This window comes from Tripterygium wilfordii, chromosome 22 (assembly GCF_013401445.1).
Source record: "Tripterygium wilfordii isolate XIE 37 chromosome 22, ASM1340144v1, whole genome shotgun sequence".
Classification (NCBI taxonomy): Eukaryota; Viridiplantae; Streptophyta; class Magnoliopsida; order Celastrales; family Celastraceae; genus Tripterygium; species Tripterygium wilfordii.
Window position 1 is genome coordinate 11,321,607 of NC_052253.1, and position 26,639 is coordinate 11,348,245.

The 26,639-nt window shown below is 35.9% G+C and overlaps 3 protein-coding genes across 3 annotated transcripts; 2 read left to right on the forward strand and 1 right to left on the reverse strand.

Moving 5' to 3' along the window:
• The first annotated feature begins 1,453 nt into the window (after positions 1-1,453).
• Positions 1,454-4,203, forward strand: LOC119991542. The gene is made up of 3 exons (XM_038837890.1): positions 1,454-2,770; positions 2,853-4,016; positions 4,108-4,203. The coding sequence occupies exons 1-3, from the start codon at positions 1,454-1,456 to the stop codon at positions 4,201-4,203; spliced, it is 2,577 nt and encodes an 858-aa protein (XP_038693818.1).
• Positions 4,204-7,379: 3,176 nt separating this feature from the next.
• On the reverse strand, positions 7,380-14,258 carry LOC119991983 (transcription factor RAX2-like). Its single transcript, XM_038838550.1, has 3 exons — positions 13,920-14,258; positions 13,664-13,793; positions 7,380-8,387 (listed from the first exon to the last, which is right to left on the reverse strand). The coding sequence occupies exons 1-3, from the start codon at positions 14,053-14,055 to the stop codon at positions 7,658-7,660; spliced, it is 996 nt and encodes a 331-aa protein (XP_038694478.1). The 5' UTR covers positions 14,056-14,258; the 3' UTR covers positions 7,380-7,657.
• Positions 14,259-18,414: 4,156 nt separating this feature from the next.
• Positions 18,415-24,943, forward strand: LOC119991543 (serine carboxypeptidase-like 47). The gene is made up of 9 exons (XM_038837891.1): positions 18,415-18,752; positions 18,866-19,043; positions 19,918-20,037; positions 20,126-20,272; positions 20,349-20,502; positions 20,561-20,700; positions 24,280-24,541; positions 24,607-24,740; positions 24,854-24,943. The coding sequence occupies exons 1-9, from the start codon at positions 18,415-18,417 to the stop codon at positions 24,941-24,943; spliced, it is 1,563 nt and encodes a 520-aa protein (XP_038693819.1).
• Positions 24,944-26,639: the final 1,696 nt, after the last annotated feature.

Sequence of the window (26,639 nt, forward strand, 5' to 3'; positions counted from 1 at the left end):
AGACACGTGTGCGGTCTGATTGTTTGGTCCGAGACGAGCCCTTTAGTTGCGTACCGGAGTTGGCCAGCAGACCGCTTTTCCTTGCAATTTCGCCCAGTTGGGTACCGACTTTTCCAGGTAATTTGCAACGACGTCGTTTCATTGCCATGGACCAGCCAGAGCTTTAGACCCCACCCAACGTCTAGCCCATCAAGCATATTAGTTTCAACTTTCACGGCTCACGGGGAACTTTAGTCAATTTTTATTAAATACATCCTTGTTAAGCGTAACCCCAAAAAATTTTAAATTTTTATAAATACATCAAAAGTACATAAAAATCTGAAACATTTTGCACCCCTAAATCGGATTTGTTATCGCTGGAGATGTGTCGGGGTCATTCTCAAATTGAAACTTGCAGGAAACATGAAACTTCAACTCGTAATTATCCCAGAGTAGGTATTCGAGACTAAGTTGTCCAAAAATGTCTTGTTTGGGACCAAACTTAGGTCGTTGATTTCCGACAAACGTCTTGGCCAAAAAATGGGTGCAATGGAAGCGTTTTGCCAGGAGGAGTCTAAAGGTGGTGTCGGTTTCCTACAACAGTGGTCAGATTGTCCAGATCTGACGACTTTCCTCCCGGTGCCCATAGACTTTCGAACGTGATTTTGACAGTTATGGTGGACGAAACTCAACGGGGTTGATTGGGTTTAGTGTTGGCAGTGCATATACTTGTGAGGAAGAAGAAAGAGATGGTGAGGGGGTGGAGTGTAAATAGCACGTGTCTAGAAAAAAAAACACAAAGTCAAAACAAAGTAAACATAAATCGAGGTATAGTTAATAAAAGGGATAAGTATCAGGGAAGCCCCTGAACTACCAAAAACAGACCAGTTGAGCCCCTTACCTTTTTTTCGTGCCAAAACAGCCCCTCACCTTACAGATATGGTTCACGTTAGCCCTTTCTCCATATTGCCGTTAAAATGGTCTGATGTGGAATTTATTATCTGACATGTCTTTAATTTTTTTAAAAATTAGAAATACGAAAATACATGCGAAGTGGTTGACATGGCTTCGTATAGATGACATAAAGACTGAGATAAGAGATACGTTATACTCCATTGTCTCAATTCTAGGGTTCTTGACAGCCTCTCATCACTGCCACTCTCTGAAGGTACGATTCCTATTTCGATTACTGTTTCTATTGTTGATTTCGATTCTGCAAGGCACGATTTTGGGTCTCTCTCATGTGTTTCGACCTTCGATTTCTTGTTTGGTTTCATCTTTGGGTGTCGATTTTTTGTCTTTGGGTATCGATTTTCAATTTCCTGTTCGATTTCGTGTCTGGTTTCATTTTTGGGTATCATTCGTGTTCGATTCGATCTATATTATCTTCAATGTTCTGTTTAGGCCTACGATTAGATACAAGCTTCTTATTTCATGTTTACCTTAATTTCAGCTTTGATCTGTCATACCCGTGATGGTGAAACGGAAGGCCAGAGCTATTAGGACAAATAGACAGTATGTTGTTGCCACAGACAGTGAGGATAGCAGTGCTGAAGAGTTTGAGGAAGAAGTTCTCCCTGGGGACGATTCTTCTGAGGATGATGAGGAGGTCATCGCTGCGAGAGAGAAAGTGTTGAATTACAGCAGAGGATGGAAGTCTGTCGCTCTTTTACAAGAAAGTGATGCTGATGAGAACAATGTGGTGAATCAGAATGATGCTACAAATAAGGATGTTGGGGTTGGGGTTGGGGTTGGGGATGGTGAGGATTCTGGGTTTGAGTCTGGTGAGGATGCAACTGTTGGTGAGACTAGTGAAGCTGAACAAACTGGGGATGACTCTGATGGTTCATGTAGTGAGTATTATGATTCTTCTGATCCTGGCAGCTATAGGGATAGCACTGATGAGTACCTTGAGTTGAAAGAAGATGCAAAGAGGAAGAAGAGTAGATATCCAACATTCAAAAAGGGAAAAGGTATACCTTCCTTTGAGCTTGGAATGTTATTTAACAGTAATGCAGAGTTTAAAGAAGCTGTGTCCAATTATGCAATAATGACTAGGCACGATATTAGATTCACAAAAAATGAGCCTAATAGATGTAGAGCTAAGTGTGTGGGATCATCTGATTGTAATTGGCTAATTTTTGGATCTTTTAGCAAAGATGTGAAAGGTTTTCAATTGAAAATTTTTATCGATCAACACTTTTGTGAACCAAAAAGGAAAATGAAGTTGTTGACCACTAAGTATTTGGTGTCTAAGTTCTATGACTTAGTTGCTGCACATCCAGATATAAAGATTAGGTATTTGAGGCCCTTTATGGAGAGACAAATGGAGTTAGATGTCAATCTAACTTTGTGCAAAAGAGTAAGAAAGAGTATACTTTCAGACTTGGTAGGTAATTGTATGAAAGAGTATGGTAAGTTGAGAGATTATGCTGAGGAGCTAATCCATTCAAACCCTGGGACCACTGTCTCCTTGCTTACTGACAGGCAAGATGAAAATCAACCACCTGTATTTAAGGCATTTTACTGCTGCTTTAAGAGTTGCAAAGAGGGTATCTTGAATGGATGTAGACCTGTGTTGGGAATAGATGGTTGTTTTTTGAAAGGTTTAGTTAAGGAAGAGATGCTCACAGCAATTGGTAGGGATGGCAATAATCAAATGTTCCCAGTGGCTTGGGCTGTTGTGTTAGTTGAGAATACAGAGACATGGATATGGTTCCTAAACTTGTTGAGGCTTGACTTGGGGACTGCTGAAAGGGAGGGTTGGACTCTAATCAGTGATAGACAAAAGGTATGTCTTGCTAGTGGTTTTACAGATTTCTTACATGTGTTTCACATTTAATGTTCTCATAAGTCATTTCAAATTTATGTAGGGCTTGGTTGGAGCTGTTGCAGATACTTGGTCTAAAGCTGAGCACAGATTCTGTTGTCGACACTTGTATGCAAATTGGTGCAAAACACACTCAAGTAGGCACCTTAAGAACTTGTTCTGGTCCATTGCAAAATCAACAAATAAGTCTGATTTTGAAGAGAAATTCAAAGAGCTTGAGAAAGTGCATCCAGCAGCTGCTAAAGACTTGATGCTTGTGGCTCCGAAGTATTGGTGTAAGGCATTTTTCAGTACATGGTCCAAGTGTGACTCATGTGACAACAACTTGTGTGAAGCATTTAATGGCACAATTGTGGAAGCAAGAAGCAAATCCATTATCTCTATGCTAGAAGATATAAGGAGGGCAATTATGAAGAGATTCAAAGACAAAAGGGTTGGGGTAAACTCCTGGAGACATGATTATGGGCCACTCATCCACAAAAAAGTTCAACACAATGTGAATGAGAGTCATGTATGGGTTGCTGATTGGAATGGTGGAGGCAGCTATGAGGTAAGGTCTGGGAGGAGTCAATCTGTAGTACGACTACGACATGTTGAGTGCACATGTGGGGCATGGCAACTTTCTGGAATTCCTTGTCCCCATGCCATTTGTGCAATACACGACAATGGTGAGAAGCCTGAAGACTACATTAATCTTTGGTACAAGACTAATACATATTTAAGGGCATATCAAAAACCACTAGAGCCAATTCGAGGAGAGAATATGTGGCCAAAAAGTATGCAGGATGTTGTGGTTCCTCCTCAACTAAGGAGAATGCCTGGTAGACCTAAGAAGAAGAGAATGAGGGAACAACATGAGGTTACATTGAAGAACAAGCTGTCTAGGACAGGGATGTTGGTGACTTGTCGTGTTTGCAAAGGAAAAGGGCATAATGCAAGGAGCAAGAACTGTCCAGGTGTGAGAGCTACTGGTGTTTCCAGTAGCCAAATCACTGACCTCACAGCAGCTACTTGTGTTTCCAGCAGCCAAATCACTGACCTCACAGCTGCTACTGCCAGAAATGCAACTGAGTTGGTGCAAAAAACTACTACATATGTTAGCCCATTTCAAAAAGACTGCAGACCTAAGAGCAAGTCTAGGAAGAGGACATTGCTAACAGGACTTGGGCTTTATATCAATCCTGACACTGGTCGGTCAATTCTCAATGTAAGTAAAAAATTTAACTTCCTTGTATTATGTTCTAAATAAAGTATGTGATCAAAACTAACGTTAAAACAAATTATATGTATTTTTTTAGCCTGGAACTTCTATGGCTAGAGTCGTCAACCGTGGAAGTCAGAACTCGAAGAAGAAGTCTTCTCAACATGAAGGCAGTAGTGTTGGTGGCTCTTAAAGACTGAAGTGTCATGGACTGTGTTACCATGTTAACTATTCTTTGTTATGAATGTGTATTTTGATGTTCCATTTGATGAAATTTGGAAACCTGTTATTTAGTTGTTTGTTTTACTGCTGCTTTCAAAAATTGTTATTTTATATGTTTGTTTTGATGAAATTTGGAAACTTGTTATCTGATTGTTTGTGAATCCATCATCATTGCAGGAGTTTATGGTTTATATTATTGATAAGGTGTTGATTGACCCAATTTTTATTTAAAAAGGGGCTTATTTGACCCATAATCACAAGAATAAGGGCATCATACGTCCAAAAACTACTTCGACCAATAAGAAAGTTTGATCAGGTCTACATATATGACTAAAGTAATTGATTACACGTGTCATTATATAATTGGCAAATTCCACGTTTATGTTTATGCCACGTGAAATATCGTATAATTAATAAAAATTACATGTCATTACTTAACTGCCACGTAGGCACCATTTTAACGGCAATATGGAGAAAGGGCTAACGTGAACCATATCTATAAGGTGAGGTGCTGTTTTGGCACGAAAAAAAGGTAAGGAGCTCAACTGGTCTGTTTTTGGTAGTTCAGGGGCTTCCCTGATACTTATCCCTTAATAAAATTTGGGGTGTGACTAAAGCTCTCATAGTTTCACTTCAAAAGCCCAATCTAATTAAGGAACCTCAAAACCCAAAAGTCAGTACTTATGAGTTATGACTATTCTTCAAAGCCCAACAATGTCTCCCAGTGTCACTTCAAAAGCCCAATCTAATTAAGGAACCTCAAAACCCAAAAGTCAGTACTTAAGAGTTATGACTATTCTTCAAAGCCCAACAGTGTCTTGAGAGGCTTTTAGCCGATCGTTCTAGTAGTCCAAGCCCAACTTTACCTTCTTGCCTTGGACCGATAGTGGAAACTCAAATGTTATCTTAGAGTCTTAGACAACGGACTAGTCAGTAATTGAGCCCATCCAATTGTTGGACCGCAATTTTTTGGGTATATTTTAAATGTTTAGTATAATTTAATTATTTAAAGGACAATCCCCAAAAATCCCCTAAATTTAAATCTATGTGACATTAAAATAATCATTTATTAAAAACAAATATGTATGACCCACTTCACATCAAACACTCTACATTAAATAAGAATCTTTTGGGCTAAACCTTTAAAGATCTCAAACATTATCCTTATTTAAAATTACCTATTTTCTTTTGACTTGTTATCAAACCTTTTCACCCCCAACCACTCCATGATTAACGTTGACTCCTGTTGCTTTTAAGATTGAGCAAATTCAAAGGTGCAGCACTTTGTGATGGTCTACTCTTGAAAAACCAAAAGCAATAATTTAAATGATTTATACTTCTAGCAACCATCATTTAAACTTAAAAAGATGAAGACAAAGTGAACCAAGTTACCTAGAGTAGCAATCTTAACCCTAATAAAGACAGGTAATCAACCTAGTTGGTTATATTTTTCTAGATGTACTTAAGTTATATGATGTCCGAGATTAAGAGTTTGAACTAACTAATTAGAATATTTTAAATTGTGGAATTTTAGTTTCTTGAGTTTGTCTCATTTTCAAACCCCTATCAACATGGGTTTCGATCCAATCTTACCTGTTATCATTATGGTGCGGACTGTTCTAGCGGCCAGAGATTTAGGCCAATTCAACTGTCCGAAAGACATGTTGGACTGGATGGTTCTTCGATTAAAAAATATTAAAGAAGGGGCACTAATAAATTTTATATATATAGCATTTGCTGTTGCAAAAATATCCAGCCATACCTTTTAGCATTCAGACCCAAAAGCATGCATGTTGGGCCAATGACTCCCGCTTGATTTAGATTCATTGAGTTCCCACTACATTAATAGTTTAATACCAAAAAAAAAATCCAAAATGTAGCTGTAATTTTTGGGAAAGGGTGAAATTAAACATAAATTGTTGAAGAAAATTAATTAAGTATTATATTGAATGTGTCAGATTGTCAGTGGGTGCCATACTTTTGAGCTTTGCTCTTTACCAGAAGAGACATTCCTAGAAGAAAAACAAGAGCTTTTGAAAGTTGAAACAATCAACTTAAAATCAAAATCTCAATTAAACAAACAACAAATATAGCTGGCAAAATCAATTATTAATTCATAGTAAATTAATGTGTTCTGACAAAGATCCTGTGGTCATGTAATTTTTAATGTTGAATCATCTTTAAAACCAGGGCAATAACTGTCAAGATTATATATTCCACATCGGATTATCTAAATCATAGCTCAAAACGGACAATATAATTGATGTGTTTGAGTTTGAATTTTCAACAATACAATTCATAATTAAAGCACGTATTTGTGATAGCCTGAGAGGCTAGACTATGGGAGTTACCATAAGTAATGTAATGGAGACTTGTGACTTATTTTCATATCTAATTTTGACTCTCACTTTCATTTCTTATAACAAAACATCCAAGTGGGACCAGTGATACCTACACCAACCAAAATATATACTTATTATTGCCAGTAATACATAAGAGAAATTAAGAGAGCTACTAGTTGATAATATTCAAAATGACCAGGTTCTCTACTTAACGTTTATTTTTTTATATATAATTGAGAAACCATACAAATTTGTCTATTAAATATCCGATATGAGTATAAACTCGGATATTCAACCCGTGTGCACAAAAATTTATCACCTGACAACATATTAAAAGTTGGGCCAAAATCTATCCCGTGACCACAAAAATATATTACTCGTCCTCTATATATGTACATATCGTTGTTATATATATCGGGATGATCACAATACGTTTTAAGATTAATTATATTTGATCGAAGAGCAACACTGAGATTATGGATTATGACTGTAGTCATTTTATATAAAAATTAAAGCTTATATACTCCTTCACGACAAAGATACAAAATTTTCCAGCCTCAGCACTTTGATTTGTCTATGATTAACTGCTTGCTGTACATGGTTCTCCATCTTCAATCTGACCTTATTCACGTAAAAGATTCTTGCGTTACGCAATATTGCACTGCCAATCCTTCTTTAAAACCCCAAATTGCCCCTCTTTGTCAAAGAACAAATGAGCTCATTTAGGGTTGAATTGTCTTTGTCAATGGCTAATCTAGCATCTCATGATCCAAAACTATAGGACTCTGAAATAAATAAATAAAAAAACAACAACAACAGAGATTTGTTTAGTGAAATCTATGACATTCATCAGATCATATTGTCGTTACTGAATGAAGAGGAAGTTTGTTCTTGTCTAGTTTTCATAAACACAAACCCCCAGAAAGAAAGTTTTTAGTTTTACCATGTAGTACTGTCAAACACAGAGTAGAAGAAGAGAAGAAATGAGAAAAACACAAACCCCCATGAAACTCTGTCTGGTCTGAATATCTTCAACAAACACCTTTACATCAAATCTTTCATTCTGAGTGAGTGATCAGTCAGTCAGTAGTAATAATTATAGTACATGGTCTTCTTCTCTACTGCTGTCTTGTTTTCTTCAATTAAGTTGAAGCTGTTGTTCTTGCTGTTAATGTCACTAGTACAAGAACTGCTGGTCAGTTGTTTCTTAAAATCTTCAACATCATAATCCAATACTGGAATGCTAGCACTTTCTCCATAAAACCCAGTTGTTGCCTTGTCTGTCCAGTAGTACTGCAGCTGGTTCACATTTTGACCTGATCCATTAATGTTGTTCTCTTCAAACCCAGTTGGTGGTGACTGCCAAGTAGCCAAGTCTTCTTGTTTGATATCTTTGGTTCCATTATAACTTGCTTCACTGCTTCCAAATAGGAGCATATTCTCCTTCCTGCAGCTTGGATAACAATATCTATTCATTGGAGAACTCATCATTGATCCACCATCTTGAAATTGAAACAGTGAAGAAGGAGAACTAGAAGAGTTTGTAAATGGATATTTCCAAAGATCTGATGAGATATTGGATGGGGAAGAAGTGTGATTCATGAAAGAAGTAAAATCTTTATATAATGGAGCAAGTGATGACGAGGTTTGATAATGAGATTCAGTACTAGTAGGTGGTTTGATCTTTTGATGGGTTGAAGGAGTATGAGGAGGAAGCATGGAGATCATGAGTTTCTTCTTGAGCTTGGTGTTCCAGTAGTTCTTGATATCATTGTCAGTCCTTCCAGGTAGTTGAGCTGCTATTATTGACCATCTGAAAATCATCAATCCACCATCAATATAATAACAAATTAAGCTTTCCCTCCTAACACACAAAACAAGTCTAGTAACTGCGGCTGTTTGTGAGCTAGATCTAAACTTCATTGGCAATGGATGCACAATAATTTATCCAAAAAAGACAGATTCTTGATGTTTCAGACTGTCACACCACAGAACCCAAAACTTGTCTTGATCTGATCTTGAGACAGAGAAATGAGAAGCTGCAATCAAACACAAATCAGTACACAAGCAGCTTCACTCCTTCAACAGCACAGATCCGAACACAATATAGTTTCAATCTTCGTACATCAGACAAAGACATAAGAAGAAGAGAAAAAACAAATCAAAAACAAGCTTTCATTCTTTTTGTTCATACGACTTCCAGTACAACAACCAGATCAAGACAAAACTAGATATATATTCCTAGTCGCTTACCTGGCAACACAACTTACAAAGGATAAAAAGAAATAATTAAAACAAATGACATGGCAGTCAACTTAGTAATACAAAATAACTCTTGGTCAGACAAAGACCAAGCCAAACACAGTAAAGAGTAAAGCTTAAGTCTCAGAACCAACAAACTCCTCCTTGAGACTAAGCTTGGACATGCCCATTAAACTCCTCAGAAATTCAAACTGACCCTTAGGCAAAGCTTTTGTAAATATATCAGCAATTTGTTCCTCAGACTTGCAATGCACCATCTGAATAGAACCAAGTTCCTGAGCTTCTCTGACAGCATGAAACTTGACATTCATGTGCTTAGTCTTGCCAAACTGAACTGGATTATCAGCTATAGCAATGGCTGATTTACTATCACACCAACACACAGTAGCTTCATCTTGAACATGCCCCAAGTCTGACAGAAGCTTCCTTAACCACATATTATGATTTGAAGCAGCAGCAGCAGCTATATACTCAGCTTCTGCTGTTGATTGTGCTGTGATCTCTTGCTTCTTGGAGTTCCATGAAACAGCACCTGAACCATATGAAAAAATAAAACCAGTTGTGCTTTTAAAATCAGTAGCACTCCCAGCATAGTCACTATCAACATAACCTTCAAGAACACCACCAACTCCTCTCAGAAAATAGATTCCAAGATCTACAGTGCCTCTAAGATATCTCAATACCCTTTTGGCAGCTCCATGGTGAACTTGACTTGGAGAATTCATGAACCTTGACAACAAACTAGCAGCATACATCAAATCAGGCCTAGTAGCTGTCAAGTACAACAAACTCCCAACTAAACTCCTATATGCCTTAGCATCAGTTTTGGCATCTTTATCATTCAAAGACAATTTACTTGTCAAAGAAAGTGGAGTAGCAACTGGCTTGCTCTTCTCCATATTGAACTTCTTTAAAATGTTCAAGGCATATCTCCTTTGTGAAAGGAAAACACCTGAACTGTTTTGATGTACTTCCATCCCAAGAAAATACTTCATTCCACCTAGGTCTGACATCTCAAATTCATCCTTCATTTGAGCTTTAAAGACCTCCACAGACTTTGGATTACTCCCAGTCACCAGAAAATCATCTACATATAAGGACACAATCAAGTGATCCTCACCATTCTTCACATACAACGTAGCTTCATTTTTACTTCTACTGAAACCTTGATCAAGCAGAAAAGAATCAATTCTGCTATACCAGGCTCTAGGAGCCTGTTTTAGGCCATAAAGTGCCTTATTGAGCTTGAGAACTTTCCCTTCACTTCCAGCTGCAACATACCCTTCAGGCTGATCAATATATATCTCTTCCTTCAGAATCCCATTCAAAAAAGCAGACTTAACATCTAAATGAAAAATTTTCCAACCATGATAAGCTGCTAGGGCAATGAGAAGTCTCACAGTGTCATGTCTAGCAACCGGAGCAAATGTATCTGAATAATCCACCCCTGGTTGTTGTGCATAACCTTTCACAACTAGTCTGGCTTTGTGTTTAAACACTGAGCCATCTGGATTTAGTTTTGTTTTAAATACCCACTTGACACCAATAACATTTCTGTCACTAGGTCTAGGAGTGAGATTCCAAGTAGAATTTTTTTCAATCATCTCCAACTCCTCCTTCATAGCAAGCCTCCACTCTTCATGCTTTTCAGCTTCAGCATAGCTAGAAGGTTCTAGCATAACAGCATTACACTGCTCATATATCTCTGCCAAAGACTTCATCTTCTTGGAAGAGGATTCATCCTCATCAGCATCATCAACCTGAGATTTAGCTACTGGATCACTGCTGCTGTTTGTGTCTGGCAGCTGCTGTAACCCTGAATTCTTCACAATATTTTGACTCTCCCAATCCCAGTAGGCTGTTTCATCCACAATTACATCCCTGCTTACTGTGATTTTCTCAGTTTGCAGATTGTAGATCCTATAACCCTTGGATTTTGATGCATAACCCAAGAAAATTCCCAAATATGATTTTTGATCCAACTTGCTCCTTTTAACAGAAGGAACATGAGAGTAGCAGATAGATCCAAAGACCTTTAAGTGCTTAGCTGAGGGTTTAATCCCTAACCAAGCTTCAATAGGTGTCATCTCCTTCACAGACCTTGTAGGAAGTCTGTTTAGAAGATACACAGCAGTATACACTGCTTCTGCCCAAAAATTCTTTGTCACCTTCTTTTCAGCAAGCATACACCTTGCCATTTCCATCACGGTCCTATTCTTCCTCTCAGACACTCCATTCTGTTGAGGTGAATAACTCACTGTCAATTGGTGAGCTATACCCATGTCTTCACAGAATTTATCAAACTCATTTGATGTATACTCCTTCCCATTATCAGATCTAATACTCTTAATTCTCATCCCACTTTGAGCTTCAACCATACTCCTAAACTTCTTGAACACAGAGAACACTTGAGATTTACTTGAGAGAAAGTAAACCCAAGTCATTCTTGTAAAATCATCAATAAACAGAACAAAATACTTGTTCTGACTCAAAGAAGGAATAGACATTGGACCACACACATCAGTGTGGATCAGCTGCAATTTCTCACTAGCTCTCCATGAAGAACTTGCTGGAAATGACTGTCTATGTTGCTTCCCAAACTGACATGCACCACAGACCTCATCACTGATATGAGAAACTGACATATCCCTGATCATCTTCTGATCACAAGCTAACTTCAAAGACTTCAAATTAAAATGTCCATACCTGCTATGCCATAGCAAAGACTCATCTCCCTGCATGGCATAAGCACCATGGCTAACAGAATTTGTAATTAAAGGAAAAGAATTTTCAACCATCTTCACCTTAGCAACCTCACAACCAGTAGGAGCAGTAATAGTGCAACTAAAATCATCAAAAAACAAAGAATATCCCTTCTTCATCATTTGTGCAACAGAGAGCAAATTTTTGTTCAATTGAGGTACTAACAACACATCTGAAACAAATTTAGTACCTTGCTTAGTACTCAAAGCCACAGAACCCTTGCCTTCAGCTTGCACCACATCACCATTACCCAACAACACCTTTGTTCTGACATTTTTATCCAGAGAAGAAAACATGTTAATGTCCTTGGCCATATGACTGGTACAACCACTGTCAATGAGCCAAGAACCCTCAACAGTAGTATGTGAACTACTCACTACCATAAACAAGTGATCCTGCCCTGCTTGCTTTTGAACATTTGAGAAATGTGCCTCATGTGAAACACCAGAACCTCCAGAACCACCATATTGCCCTTGATTCTGTTTGTCTCTACAATACTTCTCGATATGCCCCAATTTCTTACAAAACCTGCATTGAGGCCTCCCATACTTCTGCCAACAAGATTTCTCTGCATGATTGGTCTTGTTACAGTGAGGACAAGGTGGAAATCTACCCTGACCTGACTTGGACTGCTCACTAGTACTAGAATCTTCCTTAGACTTCCCCTTTCCACTTTTGTCAAACAATTTTTTCTTGCCATCTTTCAAACCAGAGGATTGCTTCCCTTTGTGTTTCATATGAAATGCACCCTCTGAGGCCTCTTCAGTTTTCCTGGAAAATCTCAACTCCTGAGCTTGTAGTTTACTACACAACTCTGAAATAGACATCTTGCTCAAATCACAAGATTCTTCAATAGCAGAAACTTTTGCCTCAAACCTATCAGGCAAACTAATTAGTATTTTCTCAACTACCCTGTAGTCTGAGATAGCCTCTCCATATAACTTCATCTGATTGACAATTTCATTTAGCTTAGCTGAGTAGTCTCCCACAGTTTCAGAATCTCTCATCTTCAACATTTCAAACTCCCTCTTTAGGGTTAATAATTTCTGTTGTCTAACCCTAACACTACCCTGAAATTCCTCTTGCAGCTTACTCCAGGCAGTTTTAGCCACTTTTACATCAACTATTCTCGGAAATATTTTCTCATCAATAGCAGAATGTAAAAAAATAAGAGCTTTAAAGTTCTTAAGCTTCAGATCATTGTGATCTTTAAGCTCTTGAACAGTAGGGTTTGCTGACAATGATTCTGGATCATAACCATCCTCAATCAAATGCCACAACCCATGAGCCATGAAAAAAGACTCCATTCTAGCTGCCCAGAAGTCATAGTTTTCACCCTTGAAAACAGGAGGGGGAGGAAGTGAAGATTGAGACATAGCAACCAACAACAGAGAGGGAAACTTACTTTGAGCTTCAATTCAACTTACCCAACCACAGATCCGTAAGAACAAAGCTCCGATACCACTGTCACACCACAGAACCCAAAACTTGTCTTGATCTGATCTTGAGACAGAGAAATGAGAAGCTGCAATCAAACACAAATCAGTACACAAGCAGCTTCACTCCTTCAACAGCACAGATCCGAACACAATATAGTTTCAATCTTCGTACATCAGACAAAGACATAAGAAGAAGAGAAAAAACAAATCAAAAACAAGCTTTCATTCTTTTTGTTCATACGACTTCCAGTACAACAACCAGATCAAGACAAAACTAGATATATATTCCTAGTCGCTTACCTGGCAACACAACTTACAAAGGATAAAAAGAAATAATTAAAACAAATGACATGGCAGTCAACTTAGTAATACAAAATAACTCTTGGTCAGACAAAGACCAAGCCAAACACAGTAAAGAGTAAAGCTTAAGTCTCAGAACCAACACAGACACAAAAAAGTTCATTATTTTCTTCTTGTTCTCATCCTATTATTCTATATATGTGTTGCCCTTGAAGATAAATTTCATTAAGAATGCATCATTAAATCAGTTGGTATATACAAGGAAACCTAATTGAGATCATAAGTCTAAGAAAAAAGAAAAAGTCTTTGCTAATGTTGTTTGTACCTGCTTCCAATGGTAGCAAATAAGGTGCAGATTATCCTATCTTCCTCATCAGAGAACTTTCCATGTTTAATATTGGGTCTCAGATAGTTTAACCATCTTAATCTGCAGCTCTTCCCACATCTCTTCAGGCCTGATCACCAGAAGATATATAAAAAAAAAAACCCATTTGGAAAAGCAACAAACTAATCAATATATAGCATCACACACACACACATATAGAAATATAATTAAGCTGAGGTATATATATAATAATTACCAGCTCTTTGAGGAAAAGAAATCCAATTGCCTCCAGTACCATTCTTTTCTATGTAGGCTTTAAGCTTCAAATCTTCTTCAGGAGACCAAGGTCCTTTCTTCACGTTTGCCTTATCACAACAAGGAGCCCTCCCCATGATCTTCTCTCTCTCTCTCCCTCTCCCTCTCTCCCTGGAAGATGAAGGATTATGGTCTCTCCTGGTTCTTTTGTATTTTTATCTGAAAGATTGAAATACTTGATGATGAATGAATGACCAAAGCCCAAAGGCAAAGGTCTTCTTTGTACAAAGACTTTTTGTTTCTGAGGCTGAGGCTGGTGCCTTAATAATGAGAGACTGGAGTCTAATGGACAGTGGAAACTATTTATTATTATATATATATATATACACAATGTAGAAAGAGAGAGATATAGGACAGAGAGAGGAGAGAGATAGATGGATATAAGTCAAAATGATTGACATGTTCAATCAGTTTGTAACTCTTATGCTAATTGGACCTTATTATTATTATTATACAATAAAACCTTCCTTCTAATTTCTTCCATAACTAGCTATGCATCCCGAAAAATTCTTGTTTGATGTGCAAATTCAAACCCAATTGAAACTGATAGCTCTTAATTGTGACATTTTCCAACCCGCAGACTTATTTACCTAGCTATAGCTATAGCTATAACTGGCCTCAACTATAAGGATAACTACAAATACAATGTACGGATTATGCACATCTTTGTATTCCCAATTTGATTAATAGAGCTTTTGACCAACTTCAGGGCCTCAGGCAGGCCTTCAATTCAAACTTCAAACATACTTGACATGACCCTTAATATTTCACATGTCATGGACTGCCATTCTGACTAAGCAATGGTGAATTTCATTGGGGAGAGTTAAATTGCATCATATGCCACTAGTAATCATCGGCTTTTACGTTAACTAACAAGCTAACTGAACCATTAATTAATGATTACAATCTCTCTGTAAGAAAGTCAAATTCAAATCACTTGTAGAGGTATTTTCCGTTTTAGATTTGAAGACTCGTATGATTAAAAATGTCATTTACAATTGAGAGTTATTAGATATTAATTTATAAATCACTTTGTTTCTCTCAAATTTTTGACATGAGACCTTTTATTTTAAAGAGTCTCTTAAGAAGACGTACTTGAGGGGTTCTTAGTGTAGGGTGCATAATTATATCTAGCTAGCAAATATGAATCAATGACCATGACAATATATATGCATAGAGACGAACCAACTATGAGATGCTTTGTCTGTCTTTATTTCATCAGGTGTGTTTGCGACGACTGACCCATCAATTGCCAACTTTCTAATAGTTGACGTATCGATAGTTATGAACATAAGAACAGTATGTAATAATATGTAAAGACAGCATCAATATACTCTCACATATTGTCGACTATTGTCCCTCCTATACGTATACATAAAATTGTAACTCCTCCTCAATAGGGTCTCTTTTGTCTTGCTTGGGTGACACATTATGAATAGTCGAATGGGTTAATATCATATTTGCGCATCGAAACATAGTGGTTATTCAAATTTACACACCGAAAATCAAAATGTTTTAATTTGGTAGTCCAAAGATGAAAATGTATTAAATAAGTTATTTGGACAGATTTTTCAAGTTTTAGATAGTCAACCCACCTATGTGACAGATTTTAAAATTCTCGTGTCGGAGTATACTTATCCTTGTTTCCTAGCTAGGTAATTAGTTAAGATATACAAAATTTAGTTGAAATCGTGGTAGATACTAGAGAAGGATATTATTGTAATGAAGAGGATGATTGCTTGATTAGGACATAAATTTTATGTAATAAATAGTCCACCCCCTTGACATTAAACATTTCCTTCTAGTATGTCTTTTTCTCTCTCCTAGAATCTTTGAATTGAAAATTAAGAAACATAAAAAAAGGTACCAATGGCCTGGCCTGATTAAAAAATAAAATACAAGAGGTAACAATGTTGTCGCATCCATTTGACTCTTTAGACACACCATTGATGCTTTCTCGTCTTCTCTTACATAATTTTTTCTTCGTAGGCAAACCATAATCCAGGAAAAAAATTTCAGACACCAGTAGCCCTAATTCATTTACACATTTTTTTAATAACTTTGATGTGGAATCCTTAACTACCAATGTACCGATCGAATGAACACGCAGTTTTAGGCACACCTCTCAATCTTATAACACAAATTGCAATATTAATCAAATTGTTCATTTATTTTCATTTTTTTAGAGCATGTTGTTGAAAATTGTTCAAAAATTAGGTGTAAAAGACGAAGAAAAACTCTGGTAGGTATGAAGTGTTCGGACAACTGGGTGTGTCGTCAGGACAATTGCAGGCAAAACATGGACTCGTTTTTCAAGTTAGTCTCTAGTTAGAATACGTGATTGATATCATATTTATAATTGGAAACATCTTGGGGAGGGACTCCTAATTATAATTGAATTAAGAGATTTTGTACTACTATAAATACTAGTGGTTTATTAGTATTTTTGGTTGAGAGAAATCAAAGGCTGTGCAATGGCATTGAGAGGGAGCAAAGGGGATAACTTTGTGGTAATCTCTCGGGTTTGCTTGAATTTTTCTTGGTGAGAGAAAATTGAGTGTGTGACTATAAAAATTGTTTATATAATGAATTGTTTATTGATTGTCTTTTAACAACACCGTGATTTTTCTCCCATTTTGAAGTTTTCCTCGTAAAATCTCGTGTTGAGATTGTTATAATTTTTTATTTCAATTTTCCATTTGTTCGCGTGATATCTATGTTAAGGAAAATAGGGCAAAAAGCACGGCACATGTAAGTGAAATTCTGGATCAAATTAAACACAGTGATTGTGGAGTTTGTGATTTGTGAAGATTTGATAGAAGAAAATAATAAGAATTATGTCACCGTGTATAAATAAGTTAAAATAATATGAGGGGAAATAAACCAATTCGCAAGAAAAACAGGGGCTTATTAGCAAAAACTCCAGGGTGAGAAAGAAAAAGTCAAAGTCAAAGGCGTCATGACATCTCTAACCGAGGCTAGTACTGTTCTGCCTCACTCGCGCGTGCTTTTCACTTTCCTCGAATTGGTTGCGTGGGAGCACGGCAGTGGGTTCATGATCCAGTGATGGGCAGACGGGGTTTGTTCGCTTAGAGAGGGAGCGATTCAGATCTGAGAGGTACACGGTACACCAATCAATCAATCACCTCATGCAAATGCACGCACGCACGCACGCCCTCTTAAAATAATCAAAACAATCTCTGTCCGTCTGATCTCATGCAGTGTCCTTTATCGGATGTTCCATCCATCGATTCGATTGGTTGTCTGTGAGATTGGTTCCAGTGTAGGGAAAAGACTTTAGGGCCTAGTCTAGTTGTATTTATTCATCCTTTCTTTGGGTCATAAATGCGAGAGTGGGAGGGTGAACCGGCTTTCCAATTGGGCTAGGTGTCTGTAGGCCCAGTTGGTACTATTGCCCTGTGGGCTTAAAGGTAAGAATTTCATTGGCTAAGTTTTGGCCCAACGGGTACTCACCCCGAGTCTTTTCGCTCATCCCTTTCTTTAGTTCCTCACGTTTACGTTAAAATCGATGAGGGCGACCAGCACCCTGTAGCGTGAGCTCGATGAACTAGAAAAATAAATTATATCGAGTGTTTGAGGATAGTTTAGTTATTTTGTCGACCCCTGTTGGGACGAGATGTTACAAACGAATACCAGACCGAACGTAACAATCTTCCTCAAAGTAAAATAACAAAATAGCAGGCACCGATTATGCCTTACTCTGACCAATTAGACACTGCTTCTTCTGTCTGCCGATTGACTCGTACATCTTCCAGGAAGAAAAAAAGAAATTTTTTTTGACTTTTCTCGTTGGATAAATTGCTGCCTACTCTTATCATTACAGGCAACAAACAGTAAAAACATGGAATATTCAAGTTTTACTCAGATAATTCAAAGAAATTGCGAGAAAATATGTTACAAAAAAAAAAAAAAAAATTTCTTATATATCATTCTTTTAATGTGCGGGTATCAGAAAAGCAGACAAGTCTTACACCATTGCATAACCGAAGGCCGTCTGCTTCTTTCTGAGAATAATTCTCCATATGACAACATTATAAATACTATAAAATTACTACATTTATCTGTCTTTATGTTGACAACAAGGATGCCTTCAACTTATTATCCTTATAGATACTTTAGCCACCTTGGATAGTTAATAACACATAATTAATACAAACATATATTAAAAACTTAATATATTAATAACATAGAATATATAAAATCTATATAAAAAAATATATTTCTTAATTCTAAATCATTTTAAATTTTTTGGACAGAAATATAATTTTTTGAATGAAGAATAAACAAAATATGTATAAATTCAAGCCATTTTTTTTTTTCATAAATTGCTAGTGATCGGCATAAGATACCTTAGGCACCTTATAAATAGGATACCAAAATGGAGAAGCTTATATTTCTCATACAGACAAATAACAATGGCTACAATATTTTTTAGCATTGTTTATCTTTCTCTTTTTCTCTCTGATATTTTCTTAATTTCAACACCGGCGAATGCAAGATATACTAACGACCCCTTGCCTTCACCAAGAGTTGATATTTCACCAAAAGACCGAGCAGCAAGGCCTATAAGATCACTCGATTTATTTTCCCAAGAAGATATCAACATCGTAAAAGACAACTCTTCGGATATTGATGCTCCAAGACTAGTTGAGAAAAAAATTAAGTTTCCTTTTCTTCCAGTTTCTGATCCTTCTGTGGAAGATCTCCGACATTATGCTGGTTACTACCACCTTCCACATACACTAGGTGCAAGGTAATTAATTAAACCTTGTATTGATGTTTCTCAAATATATGTCAATTGTTCTTTCATTTTTCATATACAATTATATCAATTAGTAAATTCAATTACTTATTACTCTTTTGCAGAATGTTTTACTTCTTCTTTGAATCACGGAATCAAAATAACAATAACGAAGATCCAGTTGTAATATGGTTGAGTGGAGGACCTGGAATCAGTTGTAGCATTGCTTTATTTTACGAAAATGGCCCTTTTCATATTAAAGAAGCTTTGTCTCTTATATGGAATGATCATGGCTGGGACAAGGTACCATATCTCGATTCATTCTCATTATTTTATAGACTTTTGGGCATAAACAAGACCATTTTTATGCAACAAAAGCCAAATTGCGGTGGCGAAGCCACATTGGGCTGAGAGTGGGCTCAAGCCGACCCTGAATTTTTTTTTGAAATTTTTTTCACTACATATATATAATATACATTAATATCTTTCTGAAAAAATATTTTTTTCTCCTCACTAACCCCTTTTTTTTGGAATTTTTTCTTTACACATCATATATATAATGTTTAGTACCAAAAATAGTTAATATCTTTCTAATAACTATATAATATGTATGATTAATATAGAAATTATAATTATTAGTTGATATACACTCATACAAGAGAACAAATATTGATTGATACACACTCAATATAATCGTCTAACACAACTTAAATGATTATGTTCTACAATCTTGTTTTATGTTTTATTAATGCATGATGTGTAATTTAATGACTATATTACTTATTTCCTGTAACTTCTCAGGAAATAGCCTTAAGATTTTTCGAGGGTGCAGCCTTTGAACCACCGTCAACATGTGGTCCCATCCTATAAATTCATGGCTCCGCCACTGATCAATGCCTCCCCTCAATCTATTTTTTAGATTCGCCACTGCCAATACATATGTTCTACTTTAAAACGATTAAACCAATAATTTTTAACAAAACCATTGAAATGCCGATGTAGTTTCAGGAATTCAATTTTATACATACCCAAGATTCATTGCTAGAAAACTGTCAAACACAAATTGAAATTTCAAAATTTGTGTCACCTGACATTTCGTTAGAGTGTATCACTTGTTTCAATCCCTTCGTGTTTAATTCCCTCAAAAGTATATTATAATTATTTTCTTCCATTACAGATATCAAATATTATATATGTTGACCAACCTATCGGAACAGGTTTTAGTTATACAATTGACGACAGTGACATAAGACACGATCTAACTAGTATCATTAAGGATTTGTATAATTTCTTGAAGGTACATTTCTTCTCTTATTCTTTCTATTCTTAATACTTTAGCTAAATTTAGTGATTGATTAGTTGTCTAATTTTTCTTATATATTTAGGCATTTTTTATAAAGCATACTAAGTTGACTCGCAAGAAGTTCTTTATAACCGGGCAATCTTATGCTGGCCACTATGCTCCTGCTCTAGCTTCTAAAATTTTGGAGGAAAATGAAAAAATCAATATTGACAATCGTATAAATCTCCAGGCATGTATATATATGTTTCAACGCAAAGCTCATGATATAATTCTTCGTAGTATTTTCTTAACCCTACATTTTATAGGGATTAGCTATCGGTAATGGACATATAAATCCTTACATCCAATCCCCAACAATACCAGTGTTTGCTTGGATTCACAAATTGATTAGAGAATTGGATTACTCAAACATAGAAGAAAATTTTATGAAAATATGTCAATCATCTGCAAAAAGTTGTGGTGTGTATAACTTTTGACTTCTATCACTTATGATTATTGATTTATTAACCTGATTTAGAGATGTTGAATACTAAAATGTTCTTGATCGATCTTTTTTGTTGCTCACTAGTCGATGGTGTTAGAAAGGATTGTCCTATTGCATTTGATGACTGTCTTGACATGATTACAAGGATCCGAGAACGTGCTGGAAATAAAAATGTAAGAAGTCCAAAAAAAATAAATCATATCAACCTTTATACATGTTTTTTTTGAAATATCGCTCAGAAATATACTTCTTATTTGAATCGAACATTGTGTTGGACAGGAATTTTATTCTAGGGTATAGAGAACACTGTCTATTCCATCTGCAATAGATCCAAGTTGTACTGTGATCTCAGTGATTGCTTCGTGCAATTTATCTGGGTCATGAGTACTTGCTTGTCTGCCCCATGACATATATCGAACACCTTGTATGACATACTTTGAAACCATAAGTTGCCTTTTGTAGTCTTGAACTTTGTCGGTTGCTTTTTTAAGTCTCCTTTTGGTTTCCATCAAAGCTTCTTGTAGAGATTCGATGGTTTTCTGGGGATCGTCCTCGTATACGTCTTCCCTTATAGGGGAGAGGTTGAATCTGGGATTATCTCCACCTTCTTCTTCTTTAGAAGTAGAACCTTCATCAGTTCTAGACCTTTTTGCAGGTGGAGAGTTAGGAGTATCCATCCTTGAAGATTTCTTGAGGAAGATATTGGTTTATGCTGATTCTTACTTTTGAATATTTATACGAATGAAATATGAAGAGATTGTTGGACCAAGACTTAGTGTCTAGTCAACATTGTGTTTTTGATGATTGTGTATGATTGTATACTAAAATGTGTGTGAGCATGCTTGACTTGAACATATCCTAAAATGCTAGAAAACATGCTTAAATGGTTATTTGGTTAATTGTTTAATATCTTAATTGTGCATATACACTTAAATGAAGGCTTATGCATATCTCTATGTGAATTTGATATCTATATATTTTTGAGATAGTGCTGGAAATTTAGTTTTGAAAACAAACATACATGGACTAAGTTAGGGCATTAATCTTCTAATGATCATAATTTATCTTAACCAACTTAGATCAAAATGACTTGAAACTTGAACCACATGCACATAAAAGTCTAATATATGTTCTAGGACTATAATCATGATAAATTAAGTGCATCACATATACATTTGGTCATATGCTTAAATTCCGCCAAAACTAGGTTTTACCTAATTTTGTGCATATGTGTTCTTTGTGAACGTGGTGAACCAAATGAACTCCGATTTAAATGAAATTTCGTGTGCATCTTAGTTTTATCACTATGAACATATTTTACCTAGTAAAGTTCAAGAGAAAAGGTCATTTACACTGAGTTTGCAAAATGACATTGAATTTACACTTAGAATTTATCGGTTTCACTATTAGTGACTTATTTGCTTGGTTGAGTGACCAAACGATTTCCGATTGTTATGAAATTTTATATGGACATTTTAATATATATAAAATGATTTATCATGCAGTAATATGAATTTTCTGGGTTGTTCTTCTAATGTAATTAACCTATGCGCTCTATATGAAGCTCTTTGAGCTTACATGCAATTGGGGAGTTCTACCTCATATTTCTTTGTAGGTTAATCATCATGAGGATGTTATATCACTCAGAATTCAGTTTGCTCAAGTGAATTGAAGTCCGGTTTTCAAGTATGAGCTTGGATCTCTAGAAAACCAAGAAAAACCTATGTTCATCAACCTTCCACTAAGGCATTTTGATTGATGATTGGAACTAGCCTTAGGGCTGTATAATATGGATATATTGGTGCTGCCAAATTCAGAGTTTGAAGTCAAGATTGGAGGGACATGTTTGGTCACTTGAAGGATCTCTTGTCTTCATCAAACAAGATCTTGCACATGCTTCCTTTATTGAGGTCAATGATCTTATTTTTGTGAGAAGACAATTGATGAAGCTAAAGGACAAATGCAATGGTTGAAATTTGTAAGAGATGAGAAAGTATATTTTGCAACTAGACAAGACTTAGATTATGAAGATATTCTTGAAGACTACAAGCTCCAACGGTACACTAATCTATGGCTGAGATTGAATTGTTTTGAATTATGAATGGATCAGATTACAACAAGACTTGAAGGGTTAAGATGACCATTTAAAAGGTGAATCCAATGGTTGTGCATAAGACCATATTCTTGCTTGCAATTTTTGACTTAAAAGAATATCTTACTTGATTTTTGGAGTCAAAGATTGTTGCAAGTTGCTACACATTTTGTAGGAAATCATTGGAGATACCAAGGCCAAGATTTGGTGTAAGTTTGATCAAATGGTCAAATATGACAAAATTGTTGGAGATACCAAGGTCAAGATTTGGTGCAAGTTTGATCAAATTGTCAAAGATGGCTGCAAGTGCACATGACAACTCAAATCTTGGAAAGCTAGACTTGGAAAATAATGCAAGTGCAACGGCTACATATTGTAAGGTCAAGATTTAATGATCTATTCATTCAATGGCCAAGATTTGCACATGTAATTGAAGGTCGAGATTTGAAGATAGAAAAAGATCCAATGGTGGAAATCACAAGAGCTTGGTAAATTATAAAGAGGGGTTCTTCCTCATTCCAACTTGGAGAAGCCAAAATTACATTGAAGAAATTCTTGTTCTCAAAGCTTCCAAGCTAGTTTGTGCCATTGAATCCAAGCTTCTACCCAAGCCACTCTAAAGGCTTCCTCACTATTTTGCTTTTGCAAAGAGGGAGTGCTTCTCATTTGGCTTCTTATTTTCAGATTCGAAAATCCTCATTATTCTTCATTTTCTATCCAACCCGTGAGGTGATATTGTGATTCTTGAGTGTTCCTCAACCCCATTTGCTTAGTGCAAACCTTGAGTGAACCATTTATACCGAACACTTGTAAAAGTCCCTTCATTGGGCAAAAACCTTGTTGAGGTTGAGTTTAAGGGAGTGCTTGAAACCCTTGGTTGTAAAGTTTGAAGATTATCTTGAAATCTTCAGTTTTAAGGGTGACCTAAAAACCCTTGTGAGTTTTGTGGAGCTCTTGAGAAAACCACATCCTTAGTGGAGGTTGAAAAATCCTAGGTTGGTGAACCTAGGTAGTAGATGTAGGAGAAGAGTCTCCGAACTACTATAAATTGCTGTGTGGACTTTCTTGATTGCATTGCTTGCTTGTTGATTGATTAAGTGTTTTGATTGCAGAATTTTCTGAACCACCAGTCTGTCCGTGCACTGTTCACATAGCTAAACTTTGAATTTTAATCTGAATTTTTTATATAGTATTCATTAGGGTATTGTGATACTGCATACCAAATTTCATTGAATTCTGACTTGATTTGCTAGGTGAAATTTGAGTTGTAAAATCTGTGTGCAGTGTGTTGTTTGAAAAAATCTGTTTTTGCAATTCCTTGATTATTTGATAATTGATCATTCACCATATTGTATCACATCTTGCATTGAAATGAATATTGATTAGGATAATCATTAGAGTTCAAATTTGTGTGCTAATTGTTAATTGACATTGATTTCCTTTTAAATTATAAAAAGAGATTCCTATCGGAATTTGGGGACACAATTCACCCCCCCTCTTGTGTTAAGTATGATCCATCACATTGGACACGTACACATATGCTTAATCCAGCCGATTGTCAACCGAGTCATTTCTCGTTGATAACTTTTATACATGTATTCATGAGAATAAAAAAAACATATAAAATTTAACTCCTAACATATTTGTGATATGCATGCAGTTTGCTGATATTAGAAAGGAACGCGTGAATCATTTAAATTACGACTTCTCAGAGATGGAAACTTTTTTGAACAAGCAATCTCTAAAAGATGCTCTCGGTGTATATGAAAAACCATTTGTTGCAATAAGTGATTCGTTGTTAAAGGCATATTCGAAGGAGGACTACATGAAGAATTCTGATGTTGAAATTTGTGCTTTACTTGATAAAGGAATCAAGGTCCTTATCTACGCAGGAGATCAGGATCTCATTGGCAACTGGCGTGGTAAGTCTCATGGTTTAGTATACAAAAACCTAATTATGATTTATTTATACTGAAACTTTGTTTAGGAATTATGGAGTTGGTGTTGGAAATGGAATGGAGTGGCAAGAAAGAGTTTAAAGAAGCACCGATTGTTCCGTTTGAGGTTGATGATGCAGACGCAGGAGCTATGATGATCCATGATCCTCTCAGTTTTGTTAGGGTTCGACAATCTCAGCTCTTTGTGAATTAATTTCTCTATTCATTAAATAAATAAATATTCACATTTAATGAATAATTTGATCTGATTTTTTGATGAATTTCTCTATTCATTAGGTTTATAATGCTGGTGCCATGGTCCCAATGGATCAACCAAAAGTTTCTTTTCAATTGATACAAACCTGGATGCAAGGCGAACTCAACTGAGAATTGAAATTAAATTTTTTCTTTCAATATGGTGTGAACTACTGCGTCTTGTGTTTGATGTTGTAAGCCTAGAATAATATAGTTTTACCGATCACTTATTTTCATTGGACTTGAACTTGTGTTGCTATTTCTTGGGCTTTTGGCTGCAGGCTCACATTTTGATATCCTCTGCAACGTTTTCTGGTTTGCTAAGAATATATATTTGCCATCTTATTGGAGGTGTCCGGACAGCCAACACTCTGACATGAATGTTGGCCCGGTTGTCTTGCATGACTGTCCGGACAGATAATTGAGGGTGGGTGTCCTGGCATAATCAATTTTGTCTTTATGATCTATTGTAGAAAAAGCTCCAAATGCCACAATTTGTCTATTTTACATATATTTTCTACAAAATCAATGAAAAATACTTGTAATTGAAAAGTTAAAACTAAAACATTAAAAAATAGTACACCAATTGCCAGCTAAATGGTTGTTCAAGATGGTCAAATTCTTGTATGTATCCCTAACTTGAATGCTCTTTTGTACACGATTGTCATTCCTGTCATACTTCTGGCTATTGGATGTCTCATGATATAAAACAAATCACCAAGTAAGCCATTTATTTGTATTTGTTTACTCTTCTATTATTTGAAAAAAAAAATGAGAAACCATATAGCCAAATTGAATTCAAAAATATATTTATTAAAAATCAAGCATTACCCTATTCAAAAATATTTGTTTATGTTAGAATTTTATATATGACGTAAGAAATATATAAATTTATGTATACGTATTTTTTTTCCATATTTATCGTCTAACCCAGCCAATTGCCAACCGAGCCACCTCTTGTTGATTTAATCTAACATAATTAACATAACATATATTACTAATTAATATATTAATTGCATAGAATACATAGCTGGCATCTCTAAAACAAACAAAATTCTAAATCATTTTAAGCATAGATAACTAAGCCACCTTACATAACTAGAATCACATAATTAATATATTAATAGCATAGAATACAATCTCTAAAAAAACAAAATTCTAAATCATTTTAAGCATAGATAACTAAGGCACCTTACATAACTAATATCACACAATTAATATATTAATAGCATAGAATACATAGAGTCTTAAAAACAAACAAAATTCTGAATCATTTTAAATTTGCTCGAACGGAATATGATTTTTCTAGATAATGAATAATTAAAAGATGCATAAATTCAAACTGTTTTTTTAAATTGCCAATGATCGGCAAGAGACCTTAGGCACCTTATTATAAATAGGATACCAAAATCAAGGCACTTATATTTCTCTTATAGACAAATAACAATGGCTACAATATCTTTTACCATTGTTCTTTCATTTTTTCTCCTTCATATTTTCTTAATTTCTTCATCATTATCGAATGCAAGATATACTAATGACCGCTTACATTCATCAATGGAGGTCGTACGATGAAAGCAGGCGATCCACGCTATCTATAATCTAACAACCCTTATATCACGTCCGGTGCTTGCTACTAGGAGGTCCCATATTAGTTTCTTCCTTAGGAAGTCATCGACATATATATAAAGAGAGAAAAATAGGTTACCGAGACGGTTCCCACCCTCTGTCGACATCCACGATGATTGCCTAGGTCGCCTAGAAGCTGTTGATATCCTTCAACAATGGTGAAACGGCTGCTAGGGTTGCGAAAGTGTGTGTGGATGTC

What these genes read in the sequence shown, in the direction of transcription:
- LOC119991542 (XM_038837890.1), top strand. Translation starts at nt 1,454, where the DNA reads ATGGTGAAACGGAAGGCCAGAGCTATTAGGACAAATAGACAGTATGTT. An exon ending in TAATCAGTGATAGACAAAAG is followed by an intron (nt 2,771 to 2,852) that starts GTATGTCTTGCT and finishes AAATTTATGTAG; the next exon opens with GGCTTGGTTGGAGCTGTTGC. An exon ending in CTGGTCGGTCAATTCTCAAT is followed by an intron (nt 4,017 to 4,107) that starts GTAAGTAAAAAA and finishes GTATTTTTTTAG; the next exon opens with CCTGGAACTTCTATGGCTAG.
- LOC119991983 (XM_038838550.1), bottom strand. Translation starts at nt 14,055, where the DNA reads ATGGGGAGGGCTCCTTGTTGTGATAAGGCAAACGTGAAGAAAGGACCT. An exon ending in TTCTTTTCCTCAAAGAGCTG is followed by an intron (nt 13,794 to 13,919) that starts GTAATTATTATA and finishes TCTGGTGATCAG; the next exon opens with GCCTGAAGAGATGTGGGAAG. An exon ending in TTTGCTACCATTGGAAGCAG is followed by an intron (nt 8,388 to 13,663) that starts GTACAAACAACA and finishes GATGATTTTCAG; the next exon opens with ATGGTCAATAATAGCAGCTC.
- LOC119991543 (XM_038837891.1), top strand. Translation starts at nt 18,415, where the DNA reads ATGGCTACAATATTTTTTAGCATTGTTTATCTTTCTCTTTTTCTCTCT. An exon ending in CCACATACACTAGGTGCAAG is followed by an intron (nt 18,753 to 18,865) that starts GTAATTAATTAA and finishes ACTCTTTTGCAG; the next exon opens with AATGTTTTACTTCTTCTTTG. An exon ending in AACGTGCTGGAAATAAAAAT is followed by an intron (nt 20,701 to 24,279) that starts GTAAGAAGTCCA and finishes ATATGCATGCAG; the next exon opens with TTTGCTGATATTAGAAAGGA.